A 27,981-nucleotide genomic window follows, 5' to 3' on the forward strand; every position below is an offset into this window, starting at 1 on the left:
AGGATGAAGAAAATTAAGGAACTGATGATTAAGTCAAACTTTTTCTTCCTTGAGTCTCCGTAACTTATTCCCAAATCTATTAGTCAAGCCAGAAATTCTGTGGGCCCCAGTCTTCTCCACTTCTGTAAATGACAACTCCATTCTTGCAACTGCTCGAGACAAAAACTTTTCATTGTCTTGAGTTTTCTTTTCACACCCAGCATCCAACCAAGCAACAAAATCTGTTAGCATCATCTCGAAAGGTAATCAGAATGACTTTAAAGAACAGCCTCCAGAAAGGTCTCCTTTCTTTTGCTCTTGAACTCCTTCAGTTTCTTCTCCATACAGTGGCTAGAGTCATCTTTCAACACTCAAAACCCTCTAATGGCTTTCCATCTTCTCAGAGTAAAAGGCAAGCCTTTTTGTCTTAGTCTAGGCTGCTATGATAAAATACCATAGGCTGGGTGGCTTATAAACAACAGAATTTGTTTCTCATAGTTCTGATGCTGGGAAGTCCAAGATCAAGGCAAACAGTGTCTGGTGAGGACTCCCTTTCTGATTCATGGATAGTGCCTTCTCACTGTGTCCTCACATGGTGGAAGGGCAAATGAGCTACACTGGGTTTTGTTGCTTAGTTGAAAAAATGTGACTTAATCATCAGTTCCTTAATTTTCTTCATCCTCTCTGACAGCCGCACTTGGATTTGGGTCAATTCTACCACAATTATTTTGGGGATAAGTATGATCCCAGCATATAAACTTTTAGGGACACTTACCTGGGCCTCTGCAATTCAGTGTGGTCTGAGCTACGGCAGCATAGAATCCTTTGGGTCCAAAAGAGCCTTGGGATAGACTGTCTCTGGGAGCATCTCTCATATCGGGCACTGTGTTGTACTCTTTTATCAGGGCAATATCCCATTCATGGTTCATGACCTAATGATCTCCTCAAAAGTCTCACCTCCTAATACCATCACCTCAGGAGTTAGGATTTCAACATGTGAATTTTGGCGGGTCACAAATTTTCAGATCATACTACTTTTTAACTGCCAAAAGCCATGCATGGTCTTGCTCTTGGCTAAGCCTCTTATCTCACCTCCAACAGCTCTCCCTCTCACTTTTTCAGCTCCAGCCACACTGGCCTCTGTGCTGTTCCTCCAGTCCACCAGCTATGTTCCTGCGTGGCCTTTGCCCTTTGCTGTTCTGTGAATGAACCCTCTTCCCCAGATATCCACATTACCTACTCCCTCACTTCCCTCAGGCCTTTCTCAAACATCATCTTATCTAAAAGGCCTTCCATATTCCCTACTTCCCCTACCCTGATTTTTCTCCTTAGCACTTATTGCCACCTGAAACAGTAACTATCTGACTCCCCTTATCAGATGAGATTGGGCACGTTCAGGGTGGTATGGCCGTAGACTGACTCCCCTTACGAGAAGGAAAGGTCCATGAGGGCAGGATTTTGCTCTGTTCCCTGACATAGTCCTAGTGTTTAGAAGAACAGCTGGTACATAACAGGAACTCAACTCTTGTCGAATAAAGTGCATTTAATAGAAATGATGCCTTACTAATTTACTTGTACATACACCTTTCCTTTTTTCTCTCCCAACCTGAATAAAAGCAGAACACCCACCAGAGGAAGCAAAGGCAGAAAATGACCATTCTCCATCAAGGTGGTTTTCAGTTTCTGATAATGCTAACCTTTGCCCCTGGATATATACAAATTTAAAACTCAAACCTCACAGATCTGGTGGAAGCATTAAAGACTTGCTCTCACAAACAAAACACGCTCTAAGGGTAAGGCCCTTATCCTTTATCAGGCCAACTTGTAAAATTATAAAACAAACCATTCCAATTTCTCCTGTCCTGGACTGTGAAATCCTTAAGAAACTGCTCCATCCCACGTCAGCCTCAGGCTGCTGTGAGCTGCACAGGGACAATGATTGCTGTGTGCGCTCTGAAACCCACACCTCCCACGAACAGTCCTGGGAAGGCATTTGCTGTCCTCACAGCAGCATCTTCCTGTCTTGCTAAGCAATTTCCCTCAGAACCCTTTCCCGAGGAAATTCTCTAGTGGCATCAAACCACAAAGCTCTGGGTGCAGCAACATTCTTGTGGGGGCCTTGTTCTGACAAGAAATTCTGAGATTTCCTGTGGGGCTCTGCACGGCCAGGGAAATGACATTGCTGGAGTTATTGCTCATCAGCCTGAGGTTCTTTTTTCTGGGAGTCAGACAGGGGCTGATGTTTCACTCTCATACTCTCACGAAGGAAACAGACTGAAGTCCCTAGAACTTTTCTGCCATGACACAATCTCTCAAATAGACTCCTGAGGTAATTCCTGTGTTCTCTCTGTCTGCAAAACTGTAAAATTGTCAGAGCGTTCCAGCTGCCCACAATGGGGAAATTTAGCAAGAGGCCAAGAAGTCACTGAAGGCTAAGAAGCATGTATTGGCAGATAGGGGACGAAATGTGGAGGAAGGCAAGGGAAACAACAGGAGGAAGAAAAAAAAAGGCAATGAGCAGATACAATCAGAAAAGTCAGAAAGGGAAATGAGACAGAGATGGGAAGGGCTGTAGCATGCAGAAGCAGCGCAAGCCTGGAGTGAAGTGCTCTGCGTGCCTGAATGGGGAGGATTGCTGACCAGAGGCAGGAGAGGCAGGCAAGAGGCGACCAGGGATTTGAAGCTAAGAGACAGGGTACAGTGATCCAAGGATAGTCCACTTGTGAACTCATCTGGGTACATCCACTTCACCACTGAGGACACAACTAAGCTATATGGTAACTGCTAAACTACACTGCTGGGAGACAAGCTCAAAGAAAGAGAAAGCAATCTTAGACATGGAGCAGGAGAAAAAAGACAAATCTCAGAGGGGGTTACCGTCCCTGGATCTTCTAGAAACTGCTTTTTCTAGTACTAGAACCTGCTGAGAGACTCTGGCACTGCTACCATATGGGGTCAGACTCCCAAACCCCACCTAGGATCACATGCTGGCCAACTCAATCTGCCAGGACAAACCTCTGCACTACTCAAGCACCTCACAGCAGAGACTCACTGCGGAAAAAATTCCTATTTCCTCCAAACATAGCCCCTCAATCTCCCTAAGGTTTAGGTGATCTCTACCTGCTGCTGCCCTCCCTGACACATCAACTTCATTTAGTCCCAGAGAAAGAGCAGTTTATCAGACAACCTGGGAAAGACAAAGTAGAAAGCAAGCTCATAGCTAAGCACAGAGCCAGGAGCAACTGTTCCAATGCATATGGATAATCAGCGTTCATCCAAAGAATCACAGGCACCATGCTTAAAAAGGATGATGACAATCCAGTAAATAATGTCAAGTGATAGGCAACTGAAGTAGGTAGGGACAATTGATTCAGAGAAGTTTAAGGTACGGAATCTGATCACTATCTTAAATATCTAACACAATGACTCTTAAAGTGTGGTTCCTATATCAGCAGCATCAGCATCACCCGGGAAATTGTTAGAAACACACATTCTTGTCCCCAATTCAGACCCAAAAAACTCTGGGAGTGGGGTTTTTACAAACTTTTTACAAGTTTCTACAATCCAAGTTTTTACAAGCCTCCAGGTGTTCTGATGCACACTAAAGTTTGAGAACCACTGTTCTAAATCAGGAGTCAGAAAATTTTTCTACAAAGGGTAGGTAATAAATATTTTAGGCTTAGTGGGGTTGTCTCTGTTACAACTACTTGACTCTGCCATTGTAGCACAAACGCAGCCACAGACAATGTGTAAACAAATGTGTGTGGTGTAAATGAATGGGCATGGCTGTGTTGCAAAAACACAAAAGCAGGCAGTAAGCTGAATCTAGTCTGTGAGCTGTAATTTGCCAATCTCTGTTCTTAAAAAAAGATGGAACTTTAAAGAGTAGAACTCGGGGCTGGCCGGTTAGCTCAGTTGGTTAGAGCTCACTGTTGATAAAGGGAAGGACTAAGTCCAGTCGGTAGAGATTTCTCATATTTTAAACTTTCAATAAAAGCTACCTAATAAAAGGGCCAAGCCCGTGGCGCAGCGACGCTCCCGCCGCGGGTTCAAATCCTATATAGGAATGGCCGGTGCACTCACTGGCTGAGTACCGGTCATGAAAAAGACAAAAGACAAAAGACAAAAAAAAAAAAAAAAAAAAAGCTACCTAATAAAAGCATAAGTTTCCATTCATTTATCCTTCCATTCATTCATTCAGCTCACTGCCAAACCAGCTCTCCCCCTTTCTCTCTCAAAAACTCCGGTTCTTGAAATTCACAGCACCATGCTTTATCTCCTTGTTGCTGCAACCTACCAATATCCCGGGTACTGTCCCTCTGTAAGGAAAATGAAAACAGATAAGATGGTCAAGCTCCCTCAGCTGTTCAGAATCTTGCCAAGCATAACTTAGCATGTCTATTGTAAATACATTAATTGCGCACATGTGCTCAGGTGTTCCTTGGTCATCTGACGCACACCCAGGTGTTCCCGGGTTATCTGACTTAAGTGTAAAGGACAGACGGCTCTGATCCACAGTGCCCCCGGGACGCCCAAGGGAGGCCACCAGGGGGCCACTGGGGCTGCTGGAGGCTGAGCTTGCATCCAAATAAAGTATGTCAACCTTGAAACTTGCAGTAGCTTCCAGGATATTTTTCCAACTACCTAGCTCGCAACCTGCATATAAGGGGTCTGTGACCCAGTCTGCACAACGGGTTTGAAGGGTCTGTGTCCCAGCCTGACACCCTCCATCATCGATGGCTTCCTGTGTTCCTCTCCACCACAGCTGTACTATTCAAGGTGACTTCAACAAGAACATAGATGATCCATCCAATAACATGACCTCCTCTCCCCTCAGTTTTTACCTTAGTCCACCAGCAGCCACCCAGCCCATGGTCTTACCCTAGATCTCATCAACACCAGTAACTGCACCACCTCCAAAATTTCAGTTTCACCACCACTACCTTATATTCCAAGTCACTTCTATCTGATACTCACTCCAGCATTTCTTCAATCTCATCACTAAATAACAAATTTTTCATTATCCATATGCTTCCATGCATGGCCTTTCCCCCTCTTACCCAGCCTAGTTTCCACAGCCCATCATTTATGTTTATTCTCCTTGTAAACAGCCTTTCTTCTTGGTCCCTCACTCCCTCTGTTGCATTTACATGGCAAAATGCCAACCCAGGTTAAGCCCAACCATCTACCCACTCCATGCCTGCACCCAAACACCTAAACATTGCTGGAAGAAATCACCTGTGCTGAATGGTCTTACTTTAAATTCAGGGCCATGAATCTCAAATGGGCACTTAACACTGTCTGGAAAATCTGTTAAAACTTCCTCAGTATGTTCACTTGTCTGCTCTTCAAAATAACGACTCATACTTGTTTTTTTCCCTCAAATCTCCTATACTCCCTCCTCCCCTCAGCTAAGAAAATAAGAGCAACCTTAGGAAAACCCTCCTCCCACTACCAAATATACTAACCAACCTACACCTGTACACATAGTCTCCTCTTTCCCTACTGTTAAAATGGATAGTGTCTCTCTATTTTTACAGGAATCAAAACACAACCCTTCCACTTGGGAGCTGATTTCATCCCTATGCATATTCTCAGAAACTTCACTCCCCCTGTTTTCTTTTCTCTTTCTTCTTAACCTTCTATTTCTTTCACTGAAAGATCCTTCTTGGTGAGGCAAGTCATTAAAAAACCCTTTCTTAACCTCACAGTCCCCTGTAGGTACTGCCCCCTAACTCCCCTCCTCTTCTCAGCATAACTTCTTGAACCAATTGTTTTTAGTCACTGCCTCCACTTCCTTAATCCAGTTGCTCCACAGACCTCTCCAATCACATTTCCATCTGTTCTACTGAGCTGACTGTGGTCCAGGTCCAGTGCTCTCTATGTTGCCCGAAGCAGTGGTTGCTTCTCTGTTACCTTCTTACTCAACCTCCCGACAACATATAACACAATTCATGAAATACTTTCTCCGCTTAGCTTTCATGACACCACACTCCTATTTTCTTCCTACATCACTGGCTACTCTTTCTAAGTCCTCCTTTGCTGACTACCCCTCCTCTGCTCAACTTCTAAATGTTGGCATTTTCCAGGAAGGTGTCCTGGAACTCATCTTCTCCACATCTACACTCTCTTCAAAACTCTCATCTAGTGTCAAAGCTTTAAACATTTTTTGACTCCCAAATTTATATCTCCAACCCTGACCTCCCCTTAAGTCCAGATTTACATATCCAATTGTTTACAAAACATACCCTTTTGGTTGTCAAACCTGCACTTAACATGTTTAAAACAAACACAACTGATTTATAGTCACCCACACCCCTCTCCCAGTCTTCCCCATCTTAATGAATGGCACTCATCCAATTGTTCAACTTAAAAAAAACAAAAACATAAGAGCCATCTCTGATCGTTTCCATTTCCTCGAACCCCACCTCCCCCATCCAATCCATCAGCAAATCTTATTAACTCACTTCCAAATATATTCCCAAACTACCACCATCCTACTCCAAGCCTCCATCATCTCTTCCTTGGATGTCTGTCATGGATACTTTCACATGTAAATCAGGTTAGTCTCAGCTCAAAACTCTCTAATGGCTTCCCACCACACTTATAATAAAATCCAAACTCCTTAACCTGGGTTATAAGGCCCTATAGGATCCAGCTCCTGCCAACCTCTCCCACCTCATTACCACTTAAACAACTCCACCTCACTTATTCTTATCTTAAGACATTTGTATTATCTGTGCACTCCATCTAGAATGTTCTTCTAGATACTTTTAAGTGGCTGGCTGCTTCTTTTCATTCAGACCTTAGCTGAAATTTAACCTTTTCAGAGAGGCCTTCCCTGATTACTCAACTAATGGAGGGCCCCAATAACTCTCTAAAACATCACCTTTACTACAGATGGTTTCTTACTTATTTCTTTATTGCCAGTATCTCAGTGTATGCTCCATAAGAGTATGGATCTTGTCTGATTTGGTTAATGTTTCAAGCCTAGAAGCAAGAACTGGTACATAATTCATTTAACCAACATTTATGGAGCACCTGGGATATTTTAGGCCCAAAGAGCACAGGGATTAGAGCAGCAAACAAGTCACACACTTATTCATAGAGATTACACTATTGCAGGGCACACAGACATTTAACGATTGTTGTAATAAGGGCTCTGAGGAAAAAGCACAGTCTCTAAAGGAGGAGGTAATACCTGATGTAATCAACGAACTCACAGAAGCACTTTTAAACTTAGCTCTGAAGGATGAGTAGGAATTAACTAAGTGGAAGGGTCAGAGTGGGAGAGAGAGAAATTCCAGGTAAACAGAGCATGGCATGTTTGGAAAACTGAATGATGGCTAGTGAAACTGAAGCACAGGGTGACAGAGAGGGAGATAATATAGAGAGATGAGGCTGATGAAGTTGAGTCAGATCATGCAAGGTCTTAAGCCATATCAAAGTTCTGGTATTTATCTTGAAGACAGTGGAAAGCCACTGGGTTTTAAACAGGAGTGACAAAAATCAAATTCCCATTGAACACAGAATATCACTCTGGCTGAAGCAAAGAGAATGAATTAGAACAGCAATTCCCACAGAATGCCCTATGAGTCATGCATGGGTAACAGATATGTCTAAGATATTGATCCCTTCAGCTCCTGGAGTGGATCCAGGGCAGCCAAAGCTCCTCTGCGCAGTTGTTCCAACCTTGATCACTCTTTTCCAGTTACTCCGGTGAACCAGGCAAATACAATTTTCTGAGTGCTGTGATGTAAAAAAAAATTGGGAAACATTGGATTAGAGAATGTAAGTGTGAATGTTGGAAATCTATTAGGAGGCCACTACAATAATCTTGGAAAGAGATAATAATATCTTAGTGGTGGCAATGGAGATGGAGAAAAGCAGATAGATTAAAGAAATATTCAGGAGGAAAATCAGCAACAGTACTTCACCAAGTCTTTCACCATAATCTTCATTAGTTATCAGAAGTTGGGGTGGGGGTGGACTGTGTCAGGAAACTCCCAAGATGCCTAGCTTGGGCTTGCACACTGGCTGGATAATGTTGCCTTTCACTGAGATAAAGAATCTTAGGAAGAGGAACAGGTTTGGAAGAGAAGATTATGGGTTTTGTTTTGGACATACTGAGATTAAGGTACCTACCTGTGAGAGATCTAAGCGAGATGTGAAAAGGAAACTAGATAGGGTCTGAAGTTCATGGAAGAGATCTAGGCTAGAGATATAATTTTGCACACAGGTAGCACTTGAAGTCATGAGAATGGATGAAATTCCTAGAGAAAGAGAACATAGAATAAGAGGACATAGCCCTAAAGAAATTCAACTTTTAATACTGAAAGGAAGAGGAGGAAGCAACAAATAAAGCAGTACTAAAAAGAAGGGAAACTGTGTCATAGAAACCAAGAGAAAGGTAGTTCAGGAAAAAGGATGAGATCATTAGAAATCACTGGATGTGTTCAAATAAGAACAGTGACAACATGTCAGAAATGGTGAAAGAGTGGCATGCTACATCAAGTGGCCTATAGGATATCTTCCAACTTAAAAAAAATTGAGACCTGACCTCCATGATGGAAAATTAGCTGATATTTTAATTGTCACAGATGAGCTTTAAGAACACATGTAATGCAGTATCAGGCCAAATAATTTTACCTCCTATCTTCAATAAGACACTGGGCTTTGTGCAGGTTTAACACAAGGGTTGTAGAAGCATCAGTATAGTTATGCTCAAGGAAATGATTACACAGGCTGCAATGCTATGTTCAGGAAATAAAGGAGCAAAGAGAATGTCCTTCAGAGACCACACAGTGCCACAGCTGAGAATTCTGTGCATTATAAATGCACCAAAGGTATACTAAACATGGCAAGTATTTGTCTGTTTTGGGAACTGAGCAAAAGAGATCAGGAAAAGGAAGCAGAGAGCACTACAATATCCCACCCAGAAACCCAACCCTGGGATCTTTAGTTCCTTTCTAAAACAAAAAAAAACAACAAAAACTAAAAAGTACAGCCTACATAGAACAGACTTCTGAATTCCATCATATGTGAAAAATAAGTGTACACAGTACACAATAAAGAAAGGTCAGGAAGACAAATTTTACAAAAGCAAGAAGTTTCCCAATATAAATTATCTTTCTTCTGTTTTTCCAGGATTGAAAAGTCAAGCATTCATCAATAAGTGGAACTATTAAAACTCTACAAGTCTTCCAAATAAGTAAAACATAAAAATAAAACAATAAGTCCCACTATTTAAGTTTGTCTTTAGTTTGTCTCAGTCTTATAAGAAGAGCAAGAGGATCAAATCAACAGTGTTTACAGCGGAGTTTGGCCTGTAGGCATGGCAAAGGGGGAGGTGAGTAAGGGCGTGCCTGCTGACAGAGGAAGGAAGGGCAACACCTTGCATTCTTGGAAGTGGAGGTGTAATTGACTCAACTGTGGGGGCAAGACTAACATGCAGGTATGTGGGGCAAAAGCCTGAAGTCAGTCTGATCTTGCTCTCTGCTCCAAGCAAGTCCAGAATTCCTATTTTCTTACAACTAGACAGCAAAAAGACAAACAACCCAGTTAAAAACTGAGCAAAAGACTTGAACAGACATTTCTTTAAAGAAAATATATTAATGGCCAACAAGCACATGAAATGATGTTAACATCATTAATCATTACAGGAATGCAAATAAAAACCACAAAGAGATGCTACTTTATACTCATTAGTATGACTATAATCAAAAATGGAAAATAACACGTGTTGGCAAGGATGTAGAGACCCTCATATATTGCTGGTAGTAATGTAAAACGGAATGTAAGGAACCCTCATATATTGATGGTAGTAATGTAAAACGGTGCAGCTACTGTGGAAAACAGTTTGGTAGTTACTCAAGAAGTTAAAACATAAAATTACCACATGACCTAGCAATTCCGCTCTGAGGTACATTCCAAGAGAAATAAAAGCACGTGTTCAAACAAAACCTGTGAATGTTCATAGCAGCACTATTCATAGTAGCCAAAAAGCAGAAACAAGCCAAATGTCCATCAGCTGATGGATAAACAAAATGTGGTATATCCATAAAACAGATTATTCAGACATAAAAAAGAATGAAGTGCATATGCTGCAATATGGATGAACCATGAAAACATTAAGCTAAGTGAAAGTTACAAAAAAGCCACACACTGTATGATCCATTTATATGAATATCCAAAACAGGCAAATCTACAGAGACAGAAAACAGGTTAATGGTTGTCAGGTACTGGGTGGGGGAGGGGGGAATGGGCAATGACTGATGAATGGGTAAGGGGTTCCTTTTGGGCATAATAAAATGTCCTAGAATCAAAAAGTGACAATGGTTATGCAACATTTTGAATTTTATGTTATGTTATGTTATGTTACCTCAATTGTTTAAAAAAAGAATCCCTATTCTTCTCAAAATGCTGCACCACAAGGGGGAAAGATCAGACATTAAAGCTTTGTGTTTGAATATAGGCATGGCAAGGCAAGTTCCTGATGAATTATTTTCGCCAGCAAATCAGTCTGTACCCACCCAAAGACTTAGAGTAATACATATACAACTGGCCAGGGTAAAATAAACTGACATATTAATTTCTGAAAATTAACTTTCATTTTGTAAGTAGAAGCACTAAGCATTTAGATTAATGAGTTAGTACAATACTCTAGGAGAGCCCATGGACAAACAAGGGAAAGGAAACTTCTTTGTGATCACATTACTACTTTCCAACCGAGTAATATATTTAAACAACTAAAAAAATACAGATATGGCAACCGGAAACCCATAAAAGAGCCTGGAGATAGTGAAAACAAGCAAGAGCTCAAAGCAAGCACAAATGCATGACTCATAGGCACCTCCCTGGCTGATTTGTACGGGTCAGTGCAGGGCACAATTGGAGAACTACAAATACACTCCGATATCAAAGGGCTATTTATAAAGCTTTCCAAAAACCCCGGCTGTCTTTTCATTAAGAAAGAGAAAAGGAAAACTCATAGTTATACCTGTCAATATCACCCAAGAAAATACTGTCCTCTGATGCTAAGCTAAACTTCTAGGTCAGGCAAGCAACCCATGATCTTTGTTCATAATGCTGAGTGTTCTGCAAGGTACTGAGAGGTCAGGTCCACATCACCCAGTGACACTTCCCACTCCAGGGGCACAGACCATCATGAAATCATTCTACAGACCAAACGTCACAGGTGCCACTTGTCCCCAACTCCACACCCACCAAGTTACCATGGAACTGATGTAAACAGAATGGAGTTTAATATGCTAATAGCTCTGATCTAATAGCTGACATAACACCAATTAAATTTATAATGACACTGGAGTAATAAAAGAGCACACTTCTCTTTGCAAACATGATTCAAGGGGTGGTTTTCATTTTGCCCTTTCTTCAATTTCCAGATGCCAGGCCACTTAGAAACCACTTATCTCTTTCAGAGTTGGTGCTTAGGGGGTTTATCATTTTATAAGAAAAGGACCACAAATATCAGAAGGCTTAGCAACTCTGGAGTAACCAACCATGACTTAAGAATCCTCATTCCTTTCATAGTAAAAGTGAATGATACAGTGGTTGGAATCTAGAACCTGGAATCCTGGGTTCCCACTCTGATCTCCCTCTCATTCCCTGACTGATTCTGGTTCTAGGTCTGTGAAGGACACACGATATCCACTTCTAGAACATGAGCAAGTGCAACCAAGTTCATTAGATGGCTTCAGTACATAATCCATAGCTATTAAGAAATAAGAGCAGTAGATATCACTGACCTGCTGGCACTTACATCCTCGAGCCCATCAACTAACCCTACCAATGGCTATATTATGCTTCACGTGGAAGGAGTCACTAGACCCTTTGGTCACACTTAACACAGTGTATACTGAAGCTATCAATAGTGAGTCCTTCAAATAAAATACAGAAAGTTATGTATTCTTACGGAATTCTACAGCAGTTAAAATGAATGAGCCATATATATTAATGTGGATAGAGCTCAAAACCCTGCTGTTGAATGAAAAAAGGAAGTTAAAATTTAAAGATATGAACATGTCATTTGTTGAATATAAGATGCCTATAAAACGTGGAATGGAAAAATACAGACCAAATTCTTGATAGTAGCTGCTTCTGATGAATGGGAATGAGATTGGGGTGGGGAAGAGAGGAAGGATATAAAGAAGACTTCAATTTCATTAGTTTTTTATTTTTGTAAAGAACAAAAAAGTAAATATTACAAAATGCTAACGTGTTAATTCTGGGTAACGAGTGTGCAGCTGTTTGTTAAATCAGCTTTCATAAATATATGTATCTTTAATTTTTTTTCCAAATTAAAAAAATACCTTTTATCTTATAAGTACTTGGTGGCAATATGCTCAATCAGTTAATAGTCGCTGAGTACCCACCACACGCAAATAATAAAATCTTGCATTTAGTACTTACTATGTGCCAGGCACAGCACTAAATGATTTACATATATTATGTTATAAGGCAGAAGTCTGACAATTAGGATTTGCTTGCCTATGCAGAGAGAGACCTGGGGTTGTCCCACACTTCCAGAGATTTTTGGGGGTAAGTTCATCTAACTTGTATGCCTAACTCTGGATCAGTATTAGAAACCCATTATTGCAGCACACCTAAGCCATGTCCTCCAACCTAATTACTGAATTACCTTCAGTAATAAAGGTAAAATATACAAAGAGGTAAAAATTTTATATCCATCTGCCTGACTTTCAACTGATCTCATTCTTAGGCAGGAGATAAGAGAGTTATTTATTGTCTCCCTCCATCCCAACACTGCTACTGTTGCTATTTTATAAATGAGCATATTTAGGCTTAGAAACACTAAGTAATTTACCCAAGATGGTAGTAAGTGGCAGAGTCAGAGTTCAAATTCATATCCATCTGATTCCAGAGTTCATATTCTTAATTATTATGCCAAGGCACTGTCACGCATATCAGAGCAAAGACAAGCAGTATCCATTACTTGCTAAGAATCTTCAAGATGAACTTGAAAAATATTCTAAAGGTTGAAGTTTTCTTAGTACATACTTGGATTTCAAAGAAGGTAGGAAAGGATGTGTGCATATGTGTGAGTGTGTATATGGAATAGTGAAGGTACTAGTAATCAAATCCCTTTAGGGACCTTTTAACCTTCAAAACTAGTTCAAAACTAGTTGGCATGTTTGCTTCTGACCATGTAAGTAACCACCTCTCTCAAATTTTACTCAAGATATCATAGACAGATGGTAGGGTTTCTTATCTCCTATGCTCTAAATGGACTGTATTCAGCCATTACCTCCCTGTAGTGTGGTCCCAAAGACAGAGTGCTCAGCACTGGCCCTTACTTGACATCAGCCTCTACCTTCTGCAGTCCCTCACAGGGAGAACAAATCTGCTTCTCTCAGCCAACAGGCCTGTCCAGCTCCAGCGTCAGTGCTAGTAAGGAAAGGCTACAAAGTACTTGCAACTCAGACCTTATAAAACAGCCCCCGCTGCTACACCAAAGCCATGAGCCTGGACAGACCATAAAAAAGCAGTCCCCTGACCATGGAGCTGGTCCCAACCCTTCAACTTGGCTTCTCTCAGCAGAGGCTTGCCCATGTGGGTATTCACTCAGTTCTCTGGACTCACACTGCACACTGTCCACACTTCTGTAAAGCACTTTATATCCCACTACAGCAACCTAGGGTTCAGTCCACCAACCTTATCCCTTTTCTAGCTGCTCTTTCCCCTTAGCAGTGAGGGAGAAATGCTTATCCTCCTTTCCCCTTAGTTAACCTAATCCAGATCTATGACTTGAAACACAATCTATAAATTGACAATTAATAGACAATTCTCAATTTTATTTCACTAGCCTAGAGTTCCAGATTCATATAATCAACTGTCTATTCAACATCTCTACTTGGGTGTCTAATAGTATCTGAAAGCTAACACGGCCCAAACAAACCAAACTTTGAATTTGCTTTTAAAACTAGTTTTGAAACTTGAAAATTGACTAGGAAACACTGATCTATGAATTAGCAATAGCACATCTATTCCTACTGAACATGTGGAATGTCTTCAGCAAGACAATCTCTGTGGAGCCTAGTATATACATGGAATGTTGACTGGAAACCACACTGAATGAATAGGATTGGCACTGCGAATAGCTACTTGCCCAGAACAAGTGGTATTTAGACAAAGAGAAGAGAAGCAATGCTGCTTTCATTCATTTTACCGTTAACTCTTTTCCCTTAGACCTTTCCAGCCTCATTTCCCACTTCAACTATCTGTTCCAACCACCACTCCAATTCCAGACTTTGGTCCACCCTATCTTTAATTTAAAATGCCCTCTCTGCCCCAACCCTATCTAGCAAAATTCTAAGTGACCTACAAAGCTCAGATGAAATGCTCCCTCCCCTCATGAACCCATCCCAGATCTCTACAGCAGTAGAGTAAGTGGTATATGTGTGAGGAAGAGGGTATGATTCCTTAATAACAGGTCCAAAACTTCAGTCTTTCTTGACTCCTCTCTTTCACCCTACACCCAATCATGTTGGCTCTACCTTAAAATACTTCCAGAGTCTGACAAGTTCCACTGCCACCATCCTGGTCAAGCCACCATCATCTCTCACCTGCATAATGCAACAGCCTTTCATTAAACTACAGAGTAAGGCAGGTTGGTGACTTAAGAAGTATCTAAAAGTAAGCATTCCTAAACACTGCAGTGTCTAACTGCTCAGACCCCAAAGCTTTAGGTAAATATGAGAATCTTCATTAATGTAGACTTTCTCAAGGCTTTTTCATGGTGCCTTTCCCACAAGAATCTCTAAACAATCCATTGTTTTATTTGGTGCTAAACTGGTCATGTTCAGACATCCCTACCCCTACTCCCACCCACAAAAAAGAAGAAAAGGATTTTGGATGAGACTTCAGAATACAAAAATCAACAGGCAACTTCAAAATATAAAAATCAATAACCTTCAGGTGAGTAAACACAGCATGTAAAATACCAGAAATACAACTGAAAATTTGCTCCTAGTTTTCACACACTCCAGCACTGGTAAATACATGGCAGGGGATAGGAAAGGCATTTAAATCATTCCTTCAATGATCTTCAACAGCTTTACAAACAAGTACTAGATTGCTATTTCAACTTTACAGAGAGTTATTTCTATTATTAGGAAGAAGTTATGGGTTAAAATTAAATGCAGGTGTACTGGAGTCCCATGTGTAGTTAATTTTAGCAAACAACCTGACTCTGAGAGCACTAAATAGAAATATTTCTTTAGCCACAAGCTAACTCACTCATTTCTAACCATTGCCCTCCCTCTCACTCTCTCTCACAGGCTAACTGCACATTTCCACTGTCAAAAGCCACATTAAAAGACAAGCACAAGACCACAATTGCCTGGTTAATCTCTAGTAAAACCACTGAAATGGAGCATGCTTTTTGAGCTCCCAGACTCTGGCTCCACACTGTAAGTGAATGTTGGTACATGAGCCCTATGAGGTTTGGGAAAAAGGAAAGCTCCAACAATGTCCTTGTCAGCACTTTACACAAAAAATCCATTCAATGAGAATGGCACCATGTTCTTCTTGCCCTTTCTCCCTAGGAACTAAATTAAACAGATTACAGACAGTGGCAAAGGCTGGCCTTAGAACAGCCTACCCCTTATTTGTTATTTTTAGCAATTTAGTCGACAACGCCTGACAACTAAACATGCCTAGAATAGCTAAAGGGAGGGGGGATTATCAGATATTACCAGCAAAAAAAACACTAGTCATCACTTCCTCCAACCCTAAGAAAGAATCGTTTTCCATGTCTTTGTAGCATTACACAGAGTTTGAGCCTTTAGGATCTCATATAAAAACAGAATACCTATAAAACATTAGTGGAAACCGATAACATTTCCTGAACTGGAGTACTGTTCCACCCTTACATGTATTTTCTTAAAAACAAAAGCAGAATCAAATGAACTAAACTGTTTTACACAAAAGTTAGGAGTACAATGCATCTATGTCCATTCTGGAAAAATTCCCTCACAAGATGATTAGGTACCCAAAAGAAAGGCTTCAGGATAGTAATGGAATTCAAATATTTTTATTGTGTTGTTGGCAGGTGAGAGATTTATCTCAAAGCAAGACAAAGTGAGATGGTAGAAACTCCTTCAATTAATCATAGCCCTAAGAAATTAGTATTAACTGTCTGCATCAACAGATCAAATAAAATTCATAAAAAAATACATTTTGTAAAAATAAGACACAATTTATAAAAAATTCATGTACAATCAAGGAATTTAATCATTTGTCAACATTTTCTGAACACAGGGACAGCATGCCACTATCCTAAGTATCATGTATTTTATAAGACAGCATAGGATAAAGCACTACAAGTGAATAAATGATGTCTTCCTGGGTATGTTAATTTATGTATGTGAAGTTAATAAGCTATTACCAGCTCTATCCAAAAGTATGTATCTCTAAAACAGGTGATGCCTAATAAAAAACTACCTTTAAGCCATCACATGTACATCTGGGTGAGTTAAATACTACAAAAATCTCAAAGGAGATGCCATCACGTTGTATTACATTTTAGAAGGCAAAGCTGTAGGTAGACTAGTTTTATTTTAGCATCAAAAATATGATTCCAATTCACTTTTTAAATTAAGGTAATGATCTGGACATGAAAGAAAACTGCATTGTTTTGCTTCCTTCCATCTTTTCATTTTAAGAAGACATTTTTGCTCTTAACCTGGCAATTCAGAAAAAGACCAAGTTTATAACAAGAAACTTAACAGAAGTGACTGGAGTGACCCTAGAGATCTTCTAGTCCAATACTCTTATTTTACAGATGAGGGAATTTAGGCTTAGAGTACAGCAAGGGCTAGAATCAAGAACTCCTAAATGAACATAAGGCTTTTAAATTAGGAATTTAGGGTAATGAATGCTCTGCTATAAATCTAGTAGACTTGTAGATCTCTATTTATGGCTCAAATGTCAGCCCTTTGGATCTTGTTTTTTTGAGCTGACATGTGTAGTGTGATCATCTGTATAGCTGTGGCCTTCCCCACATTGAGTACTGAACAACTCACTTTTTGTGGACGGTATCTATTACCTGAGGAGGATACCTGTGATGTGAGAACAAAGACTTATCAGAATAAGAATCTAGAATAAGGAAAAGTACACTTATTAACTTCTCCTTACCATAAAGTTATAAGAGTAGGAAGGTATGCAATAACATAAAAGAAAATTAAAAGTCTAACTCTTCAAAACAAATCATTCTCTAGGCAGCCTGCAAATGACTTGAGGAACTCTCAGGTATGGGAGGGAAGGGGCTAAGGACATATACTTATGGCTGGACAGAGAAAAGTATAGACCATGTAAAGCATATAAACAGTGAAGGCTGAGGTCAACAACTCTGAAGCATTCAAATGGATAGTCTGGTATGGGCACAGAGAAATATTCCAAGAAGGGAAACAAGGCACCCTGGGAATGTATCCAAGAAGGAAAGAATAACTGACTCGAGATGCAAAAAACTAAACTCTGGGCTAATTAGAATGCAAATCCAATTATCTTACATCTTTATTTTAATCATAAAATGAAGACGCACCTCGGGGAACTGACCAAATCGAAAATGTGTATGTGTGTGTTAAATATCTGTAATATATATTTTACAGATAAATAAATAAATAAGAAAGGCTTTCTAGTTAAAAGGACCAGTCTATCTGAACTATTTACATTTTAATTCTCACCAGATCTAAAATATTTCTATTGAAATGAAATACATCACAGGTAGTTTAAATTTGGGTAAATTTTAGCTATTGGATTAAAACACACATACACTCACTAAGGCATTGATAAGACTGATAATAAAGAATGCTCAACCAGAAAAAGAGCATATGGGCTTTTTCGGACCCATGCCTACTCTTCTCTGAAATCAACAAAGAGGATTCTGCAGCTACATTAAGCCCTAAGACACAAAGACATAGAGACTACATTTAGTTCACTATAAACTCTGGGGTTTCCAACCATCAGGCTTTTTTAGACCTAAGTCTTAAATAAATAAAAACTATTTTAAAACAAACATCCATTTTTATAAATGCTGAGAATGCAAATGAACTCTATAATGAGTTAAGAATTCACATCTGGGATCCCAATGTATGTGACAATAAAAGAAATCACTTCACCCAAGAGTCCCCATGTCAAAACAACACAGAAAAGAGATTAATTTGGCAACTTGCATTTATTTTTTAAATTAAAAACAAAAATACAGCCACGAGTGCCTAGCTATCTAGCTACTACTGAAGGTGGGAAATCATCAAGCTAATTTTTAGAGTACAGACATTTTATACTTCTTTCCAGGACTCTAACTCCTGGGGTGAGGGTGGAGGGTGTTCTCTGAACATAGATCCCCTCAGCAAGAGGCTGAGAAAACCATACAAACATACTATGAGAACATCTTGGCTTTTTAAGGATAAAAATGGACTGACTAGATAGAAAAATTGTGGTACTTCTATATAATGGAATACCATATAGCAATGAAAATGAATACATTACAATCTCAGGTAACAACATAGCTGTACTTCACAAAAACAATGTTGAGCAAAAGAAGCAAGGTAAACAAAATACAGTGATTTTTTTCACATAAAGTTCAAAAACAGGCTAAACTAAAAGTTGTTTTAGGGATACATTTGTAGGTAGTAAAACTAGATTTTTTAAAAAAGGAAATAATTATCACAAAAGTTAGGGTAGTGGTGACTGGGAGGAGGAGGCAGGCAGGGACAGCATTGTGATTAGGAAGTGGGAAACAAAAGGGGTGGGGGTCGGGATGTTCTGCCAATATTTGATTTCTTGGCCTGGATAACTGTTACAGGTGTTTGTTTTATAAGTATTGATTAAGTTATATATATTATTTAACACATATTTCTGTAAATGCTATATTTCACTACAAAAAGAAATAAATGACTTTTTTAAATGGATTTTAAATGCTGAGCTCTGCAAACAGATGAACCATTGGGCATACTTCTTGTTTAATGTTTAAAAAACAATCTATCATTGGCTCTACTCTCACCTGCCCTCCTTTCTTTATTGAAATCACAAATAAGAATCAGTGCCTTTCATATAGTAGACTCCACTTGACATCACCTCCAAAGAGGAGCTCCTATCATATACACAACAGTATCAGCACAAAAATGAAGTACTTAGGGCAAAACTGGATATCCATCCAAATGCCTACTAGTCACCTCCCATGCTATGGAAAAAATGATCTTCAAAAGGCAGAGTAAACTTTCCTCAATGATGGGAATTCCTCCAAAACATGTTCTCATCAGAGTATCAGAACTAAGCCAACTGCAGATTGTCATAGGCACCTCCTATCCAGCCCTTTCATCACTATTCTTCCTACTTATTTCAGGAACCACTGTCTGACCAAAATTGTCACTTCTGTGGAAGAGTCAAAACTTTTAGAATCAGGACTTTTAGACAGTTTTTTAGATTTTACGTATAGCATGGGCTGGACAGCTATTTCAACAACCCTGGGATTGCAACATTGTGCGTCAGAAGTGGCACTAGGCAGGCCAGAATGTCCTGGATTTCTTTATTCTTATTCTGTCATTGCTGAGCTAACTAGGGTGGTGGGAGGGGGAGAAACCATGTTGGAGATAGAAGGGAAGGAAGGTGGTTAACCAGTACACGCATGTGCCTAAAATAAACAGGGACTTTAGATTGAAGGCAGATGAGCCTAAAGCCGTAATTGTTTGGCCCCCACCTGAAACAAAGGAGAGAACATAAGGCAATGACAGCCAAAATGTGTTCAAATAAAAGCATACATGCTCACTAAAGCATACAGTTACTTCAAGGATTCCCAATAGTTGAGATTCATAAGGTCAGGAACTGAGCTCTAGCTCATCTGAATGCTGGACCTAAGTTTTCCCAACTGCAAAAGATGCCCTTAAGTAATTATGTCCTCCTTACCTCCAAAAACGTGAGCAAAAATATATGATGTATATTTCACTCTTTAAAGATACAGATCTCCTCAATCTATCAACTGTTGGGAAAAATAGGAAAATGTCAGGGCCCCTCGGACGTCCAGAGTCTTGCCGAGCATTTGCTGTAAATGTCCTCAGGTGTTCCTTATTACTGCTTAATGTAAGTTGTGTATGGGCACCCAGGTGTCCAGGGTTGTGGACTTAAGTATAAAAGACTAACAGCTCTGAGTCAGTGCTTCTCGGAACTCTCAGAGAAGCCACTAGTACAGTTGCTCCTAGATCTGATTAAAACCCATTCATTTTTCTATACCCATGGCTCCCAGAACATTTTTTTCTCTATTACCTAGCTCACAGACCTGCATGTGGAGGGTTTGTAACCCAATCTGGGCAACAGACCCGGCCCTCTTTACAATCAATAGTCTTAACTCATTTTTGACAAAATTCAGTTTTAGTTAAATAAGGTTTCAACTTTCTCTTTATAGCAATGTTATATATTTTTAAAAGAAAATTATTTTACAAAGACAAGACTCCTAAAAGTCATAATTCCAAATCCCAATTATATTCATGTTATTTTTAAAATTATGCTTTTGCACCTTTCTAATAACAATGTTTGTATTGTACACTCAGAGCCTTCTTTAAAAAGTTGTTTAATTATCAGTATTTTTTTTAAAATAGAGAATTTCCTCAAATAACGATATAAAAACATAGTTTATCTTACTAAAGCCATAATTTTGTATTTTCTCATAGATAGGATCAGTATCATTCATTGGTCTACTAATCACCATTAGGATAAAATGGTGGCATTCCCACCTAGAACTTTATCTATCATCTTTATGAGGGAAAGATAAAATCTATATAACACTACCATACTGTGAGCCTGTTATGAAAATATTTCCCAATTAATCCCATTAAAGTAATTATGGTCTGAAGAATAACTCAACATAGGGGTATAAAATGTAAATATGGAGTTTTAAGAAGGAAAAGACGGTAAGACTATCTTCCCACAGTTAAGATAGTTCTTGTCTTTACCTTTCTCATAAGGAATATGACTCCCTATCAAGAGGACATGAGAGCAAGGTTATAGCACCCCCACCCCTGTCCCATAAAAGAAAAGGGCCATTGAGGAGACTAGGTTAGCTGACAATGTAGGCATAGCATGGCAGAGTTATCAAAAGCTAAACAAATTCTAGGTAAGCTTTGCACTCATAAATAAAGACAAGGAAAAAAATGTGAAGAGGAGAAACATAAAGAAATAGCAAGAACAGAGCTGGGTAAAAGGGAGTCTAGGAAATAACAATGAAGATTTGCTCTCAGACAACCTGAATCAGCCCAGCACTATGTCCTAGAAAAGGTCTGTCACGGTGTCATCGATATAAATTGTTAGTAGGAGGTGGGGAGGCATACACAGTGGGCTGAAAGTAAAACAAGTTAACAGATTTGATCAAAAACTTCATCTATGACACAGATCAAAAAGAACCTTTAAGAGATGAAATCTTTCAGAGATGCAAATGTGCTAAATGGAAATAATTTGGCCTTTGTCTGCAGGGTTAGGTATAAATTATGCCTCCACAACTTAATTGCAACGTATATGAGGACAGAAATTAATGATGATGATGATAATTATAGAGGATTAAAAAATAAGTTGGACTGGCAAGAAATACTAGGGTCCAGAAGAAGAGACTGTAGATTTCAAAGGAGGAGCAACAACTGGTATACCTTGGGAAAAACCATTTAGACCTCTGAATCTGTATCAAGCTTCCCAAGTAATAGAAAATCGTATTTGTGATTTACTCAACCAGTGACAGTCCCAAACTCCCACATTGTGCTAAGAAGCTAATAGAATAATCAGAAAGCACAAGGAAGAAGCACCTAACTTAAGACTGAGAAATCTGAAAATGCATCTCAGAAGAAGTAGCCCTATACTAAGATGTGAAGGATCAGTAGATGCAGCTGGGCAAGAGAAGGAAGTTTCCAGGTGGAAGAAGCTACTTGTACTTCTTGTTTGTTTGTTTTGGCAGCTGGCTAATACAGGGATCCCAACCCTTGACCTTGGTGTACTCGTACTTTTCTAAATCTAGTAGAAACAAAGAAAGCACAGCAAGTTACAAAAACAGAGATTATTTCTGCATGGCTGGAGCACACACTGTAAGAAAAGGCAGAAGAAACGAGGGAGATGAGAGAAATAAACAGGAGTCATTCCATACAGAGCCTTGAATCTATGTTAAAAAGTCTGAACTCTACCCCAAGAACAATGATGGGTTTTATAAAGGGGAGTAACAGACAAGATTTAACATTTTAGAAAGATCATTCTAACTTAAATATGTTAAAAGAATTAGAATTGGGGAGACTGGAGATGGGAAAACCAATTCAAATACTATTGCAGATAGTGGGGGCAGCTGGTTTAAAGTTAGGAAAAAGTGCCAGAAAAAAATACCACTAATAGACACAGTAGAAGAGAAGTAATATTCAGAGATAATAACCAACTGAGCTAAGTGACCAGCCCCCAATATTCTGAAATAATAAGAATTTTCCAGAATTGATGAAATAGACTAATCCTCAGATTCAGGAAACCCAATAAACTCCAAGTAGGACTAAGAAAAAAATTAAAAGAATTAATACACACCTAAACACATCCCAGAGAAACTACAAAACATGAAAGACAAACAGAGAATATTAAAAGTAGCCACAGAGAATATTAAAAGCAGCCACAGAGAAAAGATAAATTAATAATTAGACTAACAGATGACTTCTCAACAGCAACAATGGAAGCCATAAGTCAGTGGAATACTGTCTTTAAAAGAGCTGAGAAATCCCTAAAAAAAACAAAGCAAAATAAAACATATGCTCTATTAAAACAATAATGAGCACTTACACACCCAGATAGTAATTTCTAAATACCAATGCCCACCAAACTGACAGACAAAGGAGGAATTGATAAATACCATCATAGAAGGAGATTTATCACATCTCTTAGTAACTAAATGAATAAGCAGAAAAAAAATTAGTAGGAAACATTAAATGTGAACACTACAATTAACAATGTATGTGTCCATGAGTGCACATGTGGGTGTGTGCATGTGCATACATTTCAGGCTGAAGTAACAAAACCAGAAAGGTATGGCAGTGGAAAAGTATAGGATTGCTTCAGGAAAGAGAAGGGAGTGTGCAGTGGGTGATACTGTTAAAAATACAGCTTAGGGCAGTACTGGAGAGTATACTAAATGCAGAGATAGAGCTTGTGCAATAATTGAATGTTGAGGTAATAGGAGCCTGAAATGGTGGGAGAAATGGAAAACAATATAAACTAGATTCATATTACTAAAGAGGAAAGACAAATTATCAAATGATGAAAAACAGTATATACAGCATAATTCCTCTTTATTAAAAAAAACTATATATGTATGTATGAATTAGTTTATATAAATATAGAAAAAGTGTGTAATAATACACACCAAACTGCAGAGGTGACATTTGGAGGTGTTCGGGGAAGAGGGGAAAGTCATATTTTCATTGTTTAATCATTTGTTTTATATTTTGTTTGACTGTTTTTCTTTTTTTATTGTGCACTTGTATTACTTTTATAATATAAATAACATGTAAAATTAAAAGTTAAAAAGAAAAAAGACAAAATAACTTCTTAGGGTAGAAGGTATAGTTTAACTTTCTAGTTTTTTGTAGCTGTATTTAGCATTACAAATGGGTACCAACAGCCAGCTAACCTACTTCTACTATATGAAAGCTAACAGAATATCAGTATTTGAAAGACTCCACAAAAGGAAACTTTTGGAAAATAAATTTCCTAATACTCACCAGAACTGAGTACTATGCTAAAATCATCACCTGTAGTGATTTTACCTTGATAATATTTTCATTATAAAAGTTAACTCATAATCTATTCAAAACAGATTATAAGAAAAAAATCATTTTATCTCCATGTGCCATCTAATTTCCTTAGGGTAACCAGTGTTAACAATTTAATATACATCCTTACATATCATTTGCAATGTTCATTCACAGATCTTGATTTTTTTTGTTTGTTTAAAAGAACTATATACAAGGCTGGCTGGTTAGCTTAGTTAGTTAGAGCGTGGTGCTGATAACACGAAGGCCCAGGGTTCAATCCCTGTGGCCAGCCACAACAACAAAAACAAAAAGAATTATATACACATTACTTTCATCTTGCTACTTATTCATCAGGACAATTTTTTGATATATTTACCTATAGTTGCAAAAACACATTTTTTGTTTTTTCTACATGAAATGGCTTTGCTTGGGTTTTTAAAGATACTTTTATTCCTTTGAGTGAAAACACAATAGGATACAAAATTCACTCTAGGACAGTTACGCTGATAAAAATGATGAAATAGGATACAACAACTTGGTTAACCCAAGCTCATAGTTTTTTCTTTACTGGGTTTTTCTGTTTGTTCACTTTTTTTGTTTTGTTTTTATATCTTTCTAAGCTACAAATCTATTATCAAGTTTTTAAAATTATCAGTAGTCAAACAAAAATAAGCCTAAGTAACATAAGATACTACATGCTCCCAGGCCATGCCAAGTCAGTGCCCCTAGGAAATCCCCAGGAGGTGACAGTGGTGTCTCCTCAATTCAGCAGAGAGCTGAGTCAGATTCTGAACCACTGCCTCAAATAGTACTCACAGAAATTAGATAAAGTGACCTATGAAGTCATTGTATACACCCGCATCCAGGAACTCTTGGTCCCTAAAAAATAATAACCAGTTTTTCGCCCAGTCTAAATTTTACTATATACAGGATGGACCTTTCACCAAAGCACAAGAAGAATATCCCATCAAAGGTCTTAATATATAAGAAAATTGTAATAATAAACTCCAATTTTCCAAAGATTTATTAATTTACTCTTACCTATCATCTTTTTCCCTAGCTAAAAAAAAAAATTGTTTTCCTCATCGGAACACCATCCTTCACATAGTTAGTTATACCCTACTACTTAGTCCTTGTCTAGAACCTAACCTAGATTAAAGGAATTACAATGTATGAAAGAAACACTTTACCACAATCCTCTAACAACTTTCATCATTACCCACCCTCCTGCCCATCCACCACAATCCATTACACATATGTGGTATTTAAATATACATTGCACTTTTGTTTATGCTTTTTTTAGAGAATAAACATGTTCATTCAAAGGCAATGGAGAAAATAAATTCAGGTTAACAGCATCCTATCTTCTTCAAGATTCCCTACGGTTCCAAAGCAGAGGTTATCCTCTTTTTCATCTTGTCCATTGCCATGAATATAACTGCTTCATGGCTCTAACACATTCAAAAAATAAATAAATAAAAATATGAAATGACTTTGGCAGGCACACATTTTCGTTTTATATCATACAATGAGGTTATTACTTTTTCCTAAAAGTTGACTGCTACTGCCAATATTCACTCAAAACTTACTTCTAACTCTTTAATTTTTTCTTCTGCTATTTTCTGTTTCTCTAACAGCTGACTGTGAATGACCTCCTTGGATTGAAGAATAAACCTACAAAACACAAAGAAGTTGAAAATTAAGCCACATAACCACTGTATTCATCAAAATCAATAGCTATATTCCACAAATATTAAACTAAAAAATCTAAAAGGATGATCTCCCAATTCAGAACAAATAAAATGCATGTTATATTAATATGACAAACTCAGGAGACCACCACAGGTCTTAAACCTTCCTGGATGAGAAAGAATAAAGGGTTAAAGCAGATTTTGCTTTTTTTTCAGAAGGGAATCAGGTTTCAAGTAGATTCATAGATACAAGAAAAAATAATAATAATGATATAAAAATCTACCTCAGGCTAAGAGAAAAGACAACATAAAAACAATAAAAATTCCCTATAATTTTTATTTTTTCAGTTATCTGATTTAAATCTAGATTTTTTTAAAGCCATATTTGTAAATTGGAGCTCCTCTCCATCTTTTTTTTTTTTTGTAACAGCAGTAACTCATGACCTTTTAAAGTCACAATCAAGTACTGTGTTAGGATCAATGCATTAGTGTTTATATGAGTTCCTCACACAAAAAGCACTGTATAAGCCCGAGTATCTTTTACTATTATTTCTAGCATGTATAATACCTCTGAAAAGCTCGAAATGTACCAGCGGAAAATTTCAACTTTTTCCATTTCACAGTCAGGCACATTATTTATCACGGACAAGGGTGGAAATCTGGGAAAGCTTTAAAAGTTAACGCAATCTGTTTTGTGATTTTATGTTCATAATTCTTGCTGTGGGGAAAGTAAGAACAAACTTTTATAGCCTCAAGTAAGTGAACTCAAATACTTCCCTTCTACTGGAATCAAGGGAAAACCCCAATTACTCAAATCTCTTTCATGATTGTCTAACTAGGCTAAAACAGATTTCAATGAAAGATTACAATTAATTAAGCAGACTTTTTCTTCACTTGGTACTAACTTAGAGTTCAGCACAAAGAACTAAATGTTCTCTTTTAACAAAAAGCCAAACAAGAAAACATATTAAGGTAGCAATATGCAGTTTCCTCTGTCAATCCCACAAAAACAACATTGTACCTACAAGGGTTCTTACCAAGAGGGTCTGTTATTATAAATGTAAGTAAGAATAGAACAAAAAGAGCAATTAGCTATGTCCTGACACATGAGAGATAACTGCTTTTTTCCCTCCTCATGAATACACCTTGCCACACATATTAACACAATCTGACAAGCTTCTCTTTCACTCCACTAGTTACTAAGCTTGTCTCCAGATGTGTCCAGCCCAGATAATTTAACTGGTGATCTTAATCTTCAGAAGTAACTTGATCCATTGTAAAAACCCTACTCATACATATACTGGAAAGACAGCCCACATTCATGTAAAACAAAGATTAATTCTAGGTCTTTTACTACAGAATCCTTCATGTCTAAAAACGTCCTTACAGGGTCCAAGAGATAGGTGCTATTTCTGATAAGACTATGGTTAATAGAATATTTTTCTCAGAACTAGCTCATGCTAGTATTTGAGAAGAGTTTTTTGAACTGTATTAAGTCTTGGTGATTGCATGTAAAAAATACTATAAAACAAAATCTTAGAGTCACCAATTTATATCATTACATACACAATTTTACCAAGAAAGGCTGTTAGCCGTGGAAATAATTTTCAGAGTAAAATATACACTTTTAAATAGCATTGATTGCTAGCCAATGAGTAGTATTCTCAAATAATATGTCACTAGACATCATCTTTATTAGTGTCTGGGAAAATTTCAAAGCTAAGATTAGAGGTCAAGTCATTACTTATGTGGCCTTTAAAAATAAAGTATCTGAACAGATACTAAATCCCTTGAGCAGAAAATAAAATTACTAGAAAGCAAGAACACTCAAAAACAAAAACATGTTTTTCCATGTCACACTTCCCCTGAGGTAGCTATATTGGACTGTGACAACTTCAAAGGCCAGAGAAATTCCACCAAAGCTGGCCAACCTACTACTATAAGGACATCTCAGCCAAGCAAGTTTTAAACAAGATGCATATTGAGTAAACTCAAATATTTACCTCAAAGAGTAGTTTCACAGTCAAAATTCACACATTATGGAATATTTGACTTAATCCTCATTTCAAACACTGGCAAAGATACATTGATGGAGACTTAAAAGAGCTCCAAAAAAATCTGAATTTCTGAAAAAGCCTTATCTAAAAAAGGCATTGAATTATCAGATGCTATTATATCATGATAACATAATTATGAATCTTATTATCATGAACAAATATTACGTACATAGTTTCTCAAAGTAGAGAATCTCACAGAGATCCTGCCTGATTATTTATGGAAAGCCAAATGGTAGATAAAGGATTCTAAAGTTCAAAATGTGTCACAAAGGAAAAATAAACTATGAAGAAGGAAAGTATTTTCATATGATAATGATATGCAGATAATGTGCTTACATATATATAGGATTCTATAACCTGGATTAGAGTTGCTGCTTTGTAAAAGGCCTCTACTTTAACCAGGAAACCAATGCCGTGTGGCCCTGTACTGTCAACTCTCAAAGACTTGTG

The 27,981-nt window shown here is 38.2% G+C and overlaps 1 protein-coding gene across 1 annotated transcript in view; it reads right to left on the reverse strand.

Moving 5' to 3' along the window:
* Window positions 1-27,981, reverse strand: part of PFDN1 (prefoldin subunit 1) — a 50,688-nt gene that overhangs the window by 3,319 nt on the left and 19,388 nt on the right. The window contains exon 3 of the mRNA XM_063087194.1: window positions 25,373-25,457. Within this exon, the coding sequence (XP_062943264.1) occupies window positions 25,373-25,457 (85 nt within the window). The remainder of the gene's footprint in view (window positions 1-25,372; window positions 25,458-27,981) is intronic.

Source organism: Cynocephalus volans, chromosome 2 (assembly GCF_027409185.1).
Source record: "Cynocephalus volans isolate mCynVol1 chromosome 2, mCynVol1.pri, whole genome shotgun sequence".
In the NCBI taxonomy this organism is placed as follows: Eukaryota; Metazoa; Chordata; class Mammalia; order Dermoptera; family Cynocephalidae; genus Cynocephalus; species Cynocephalus volans.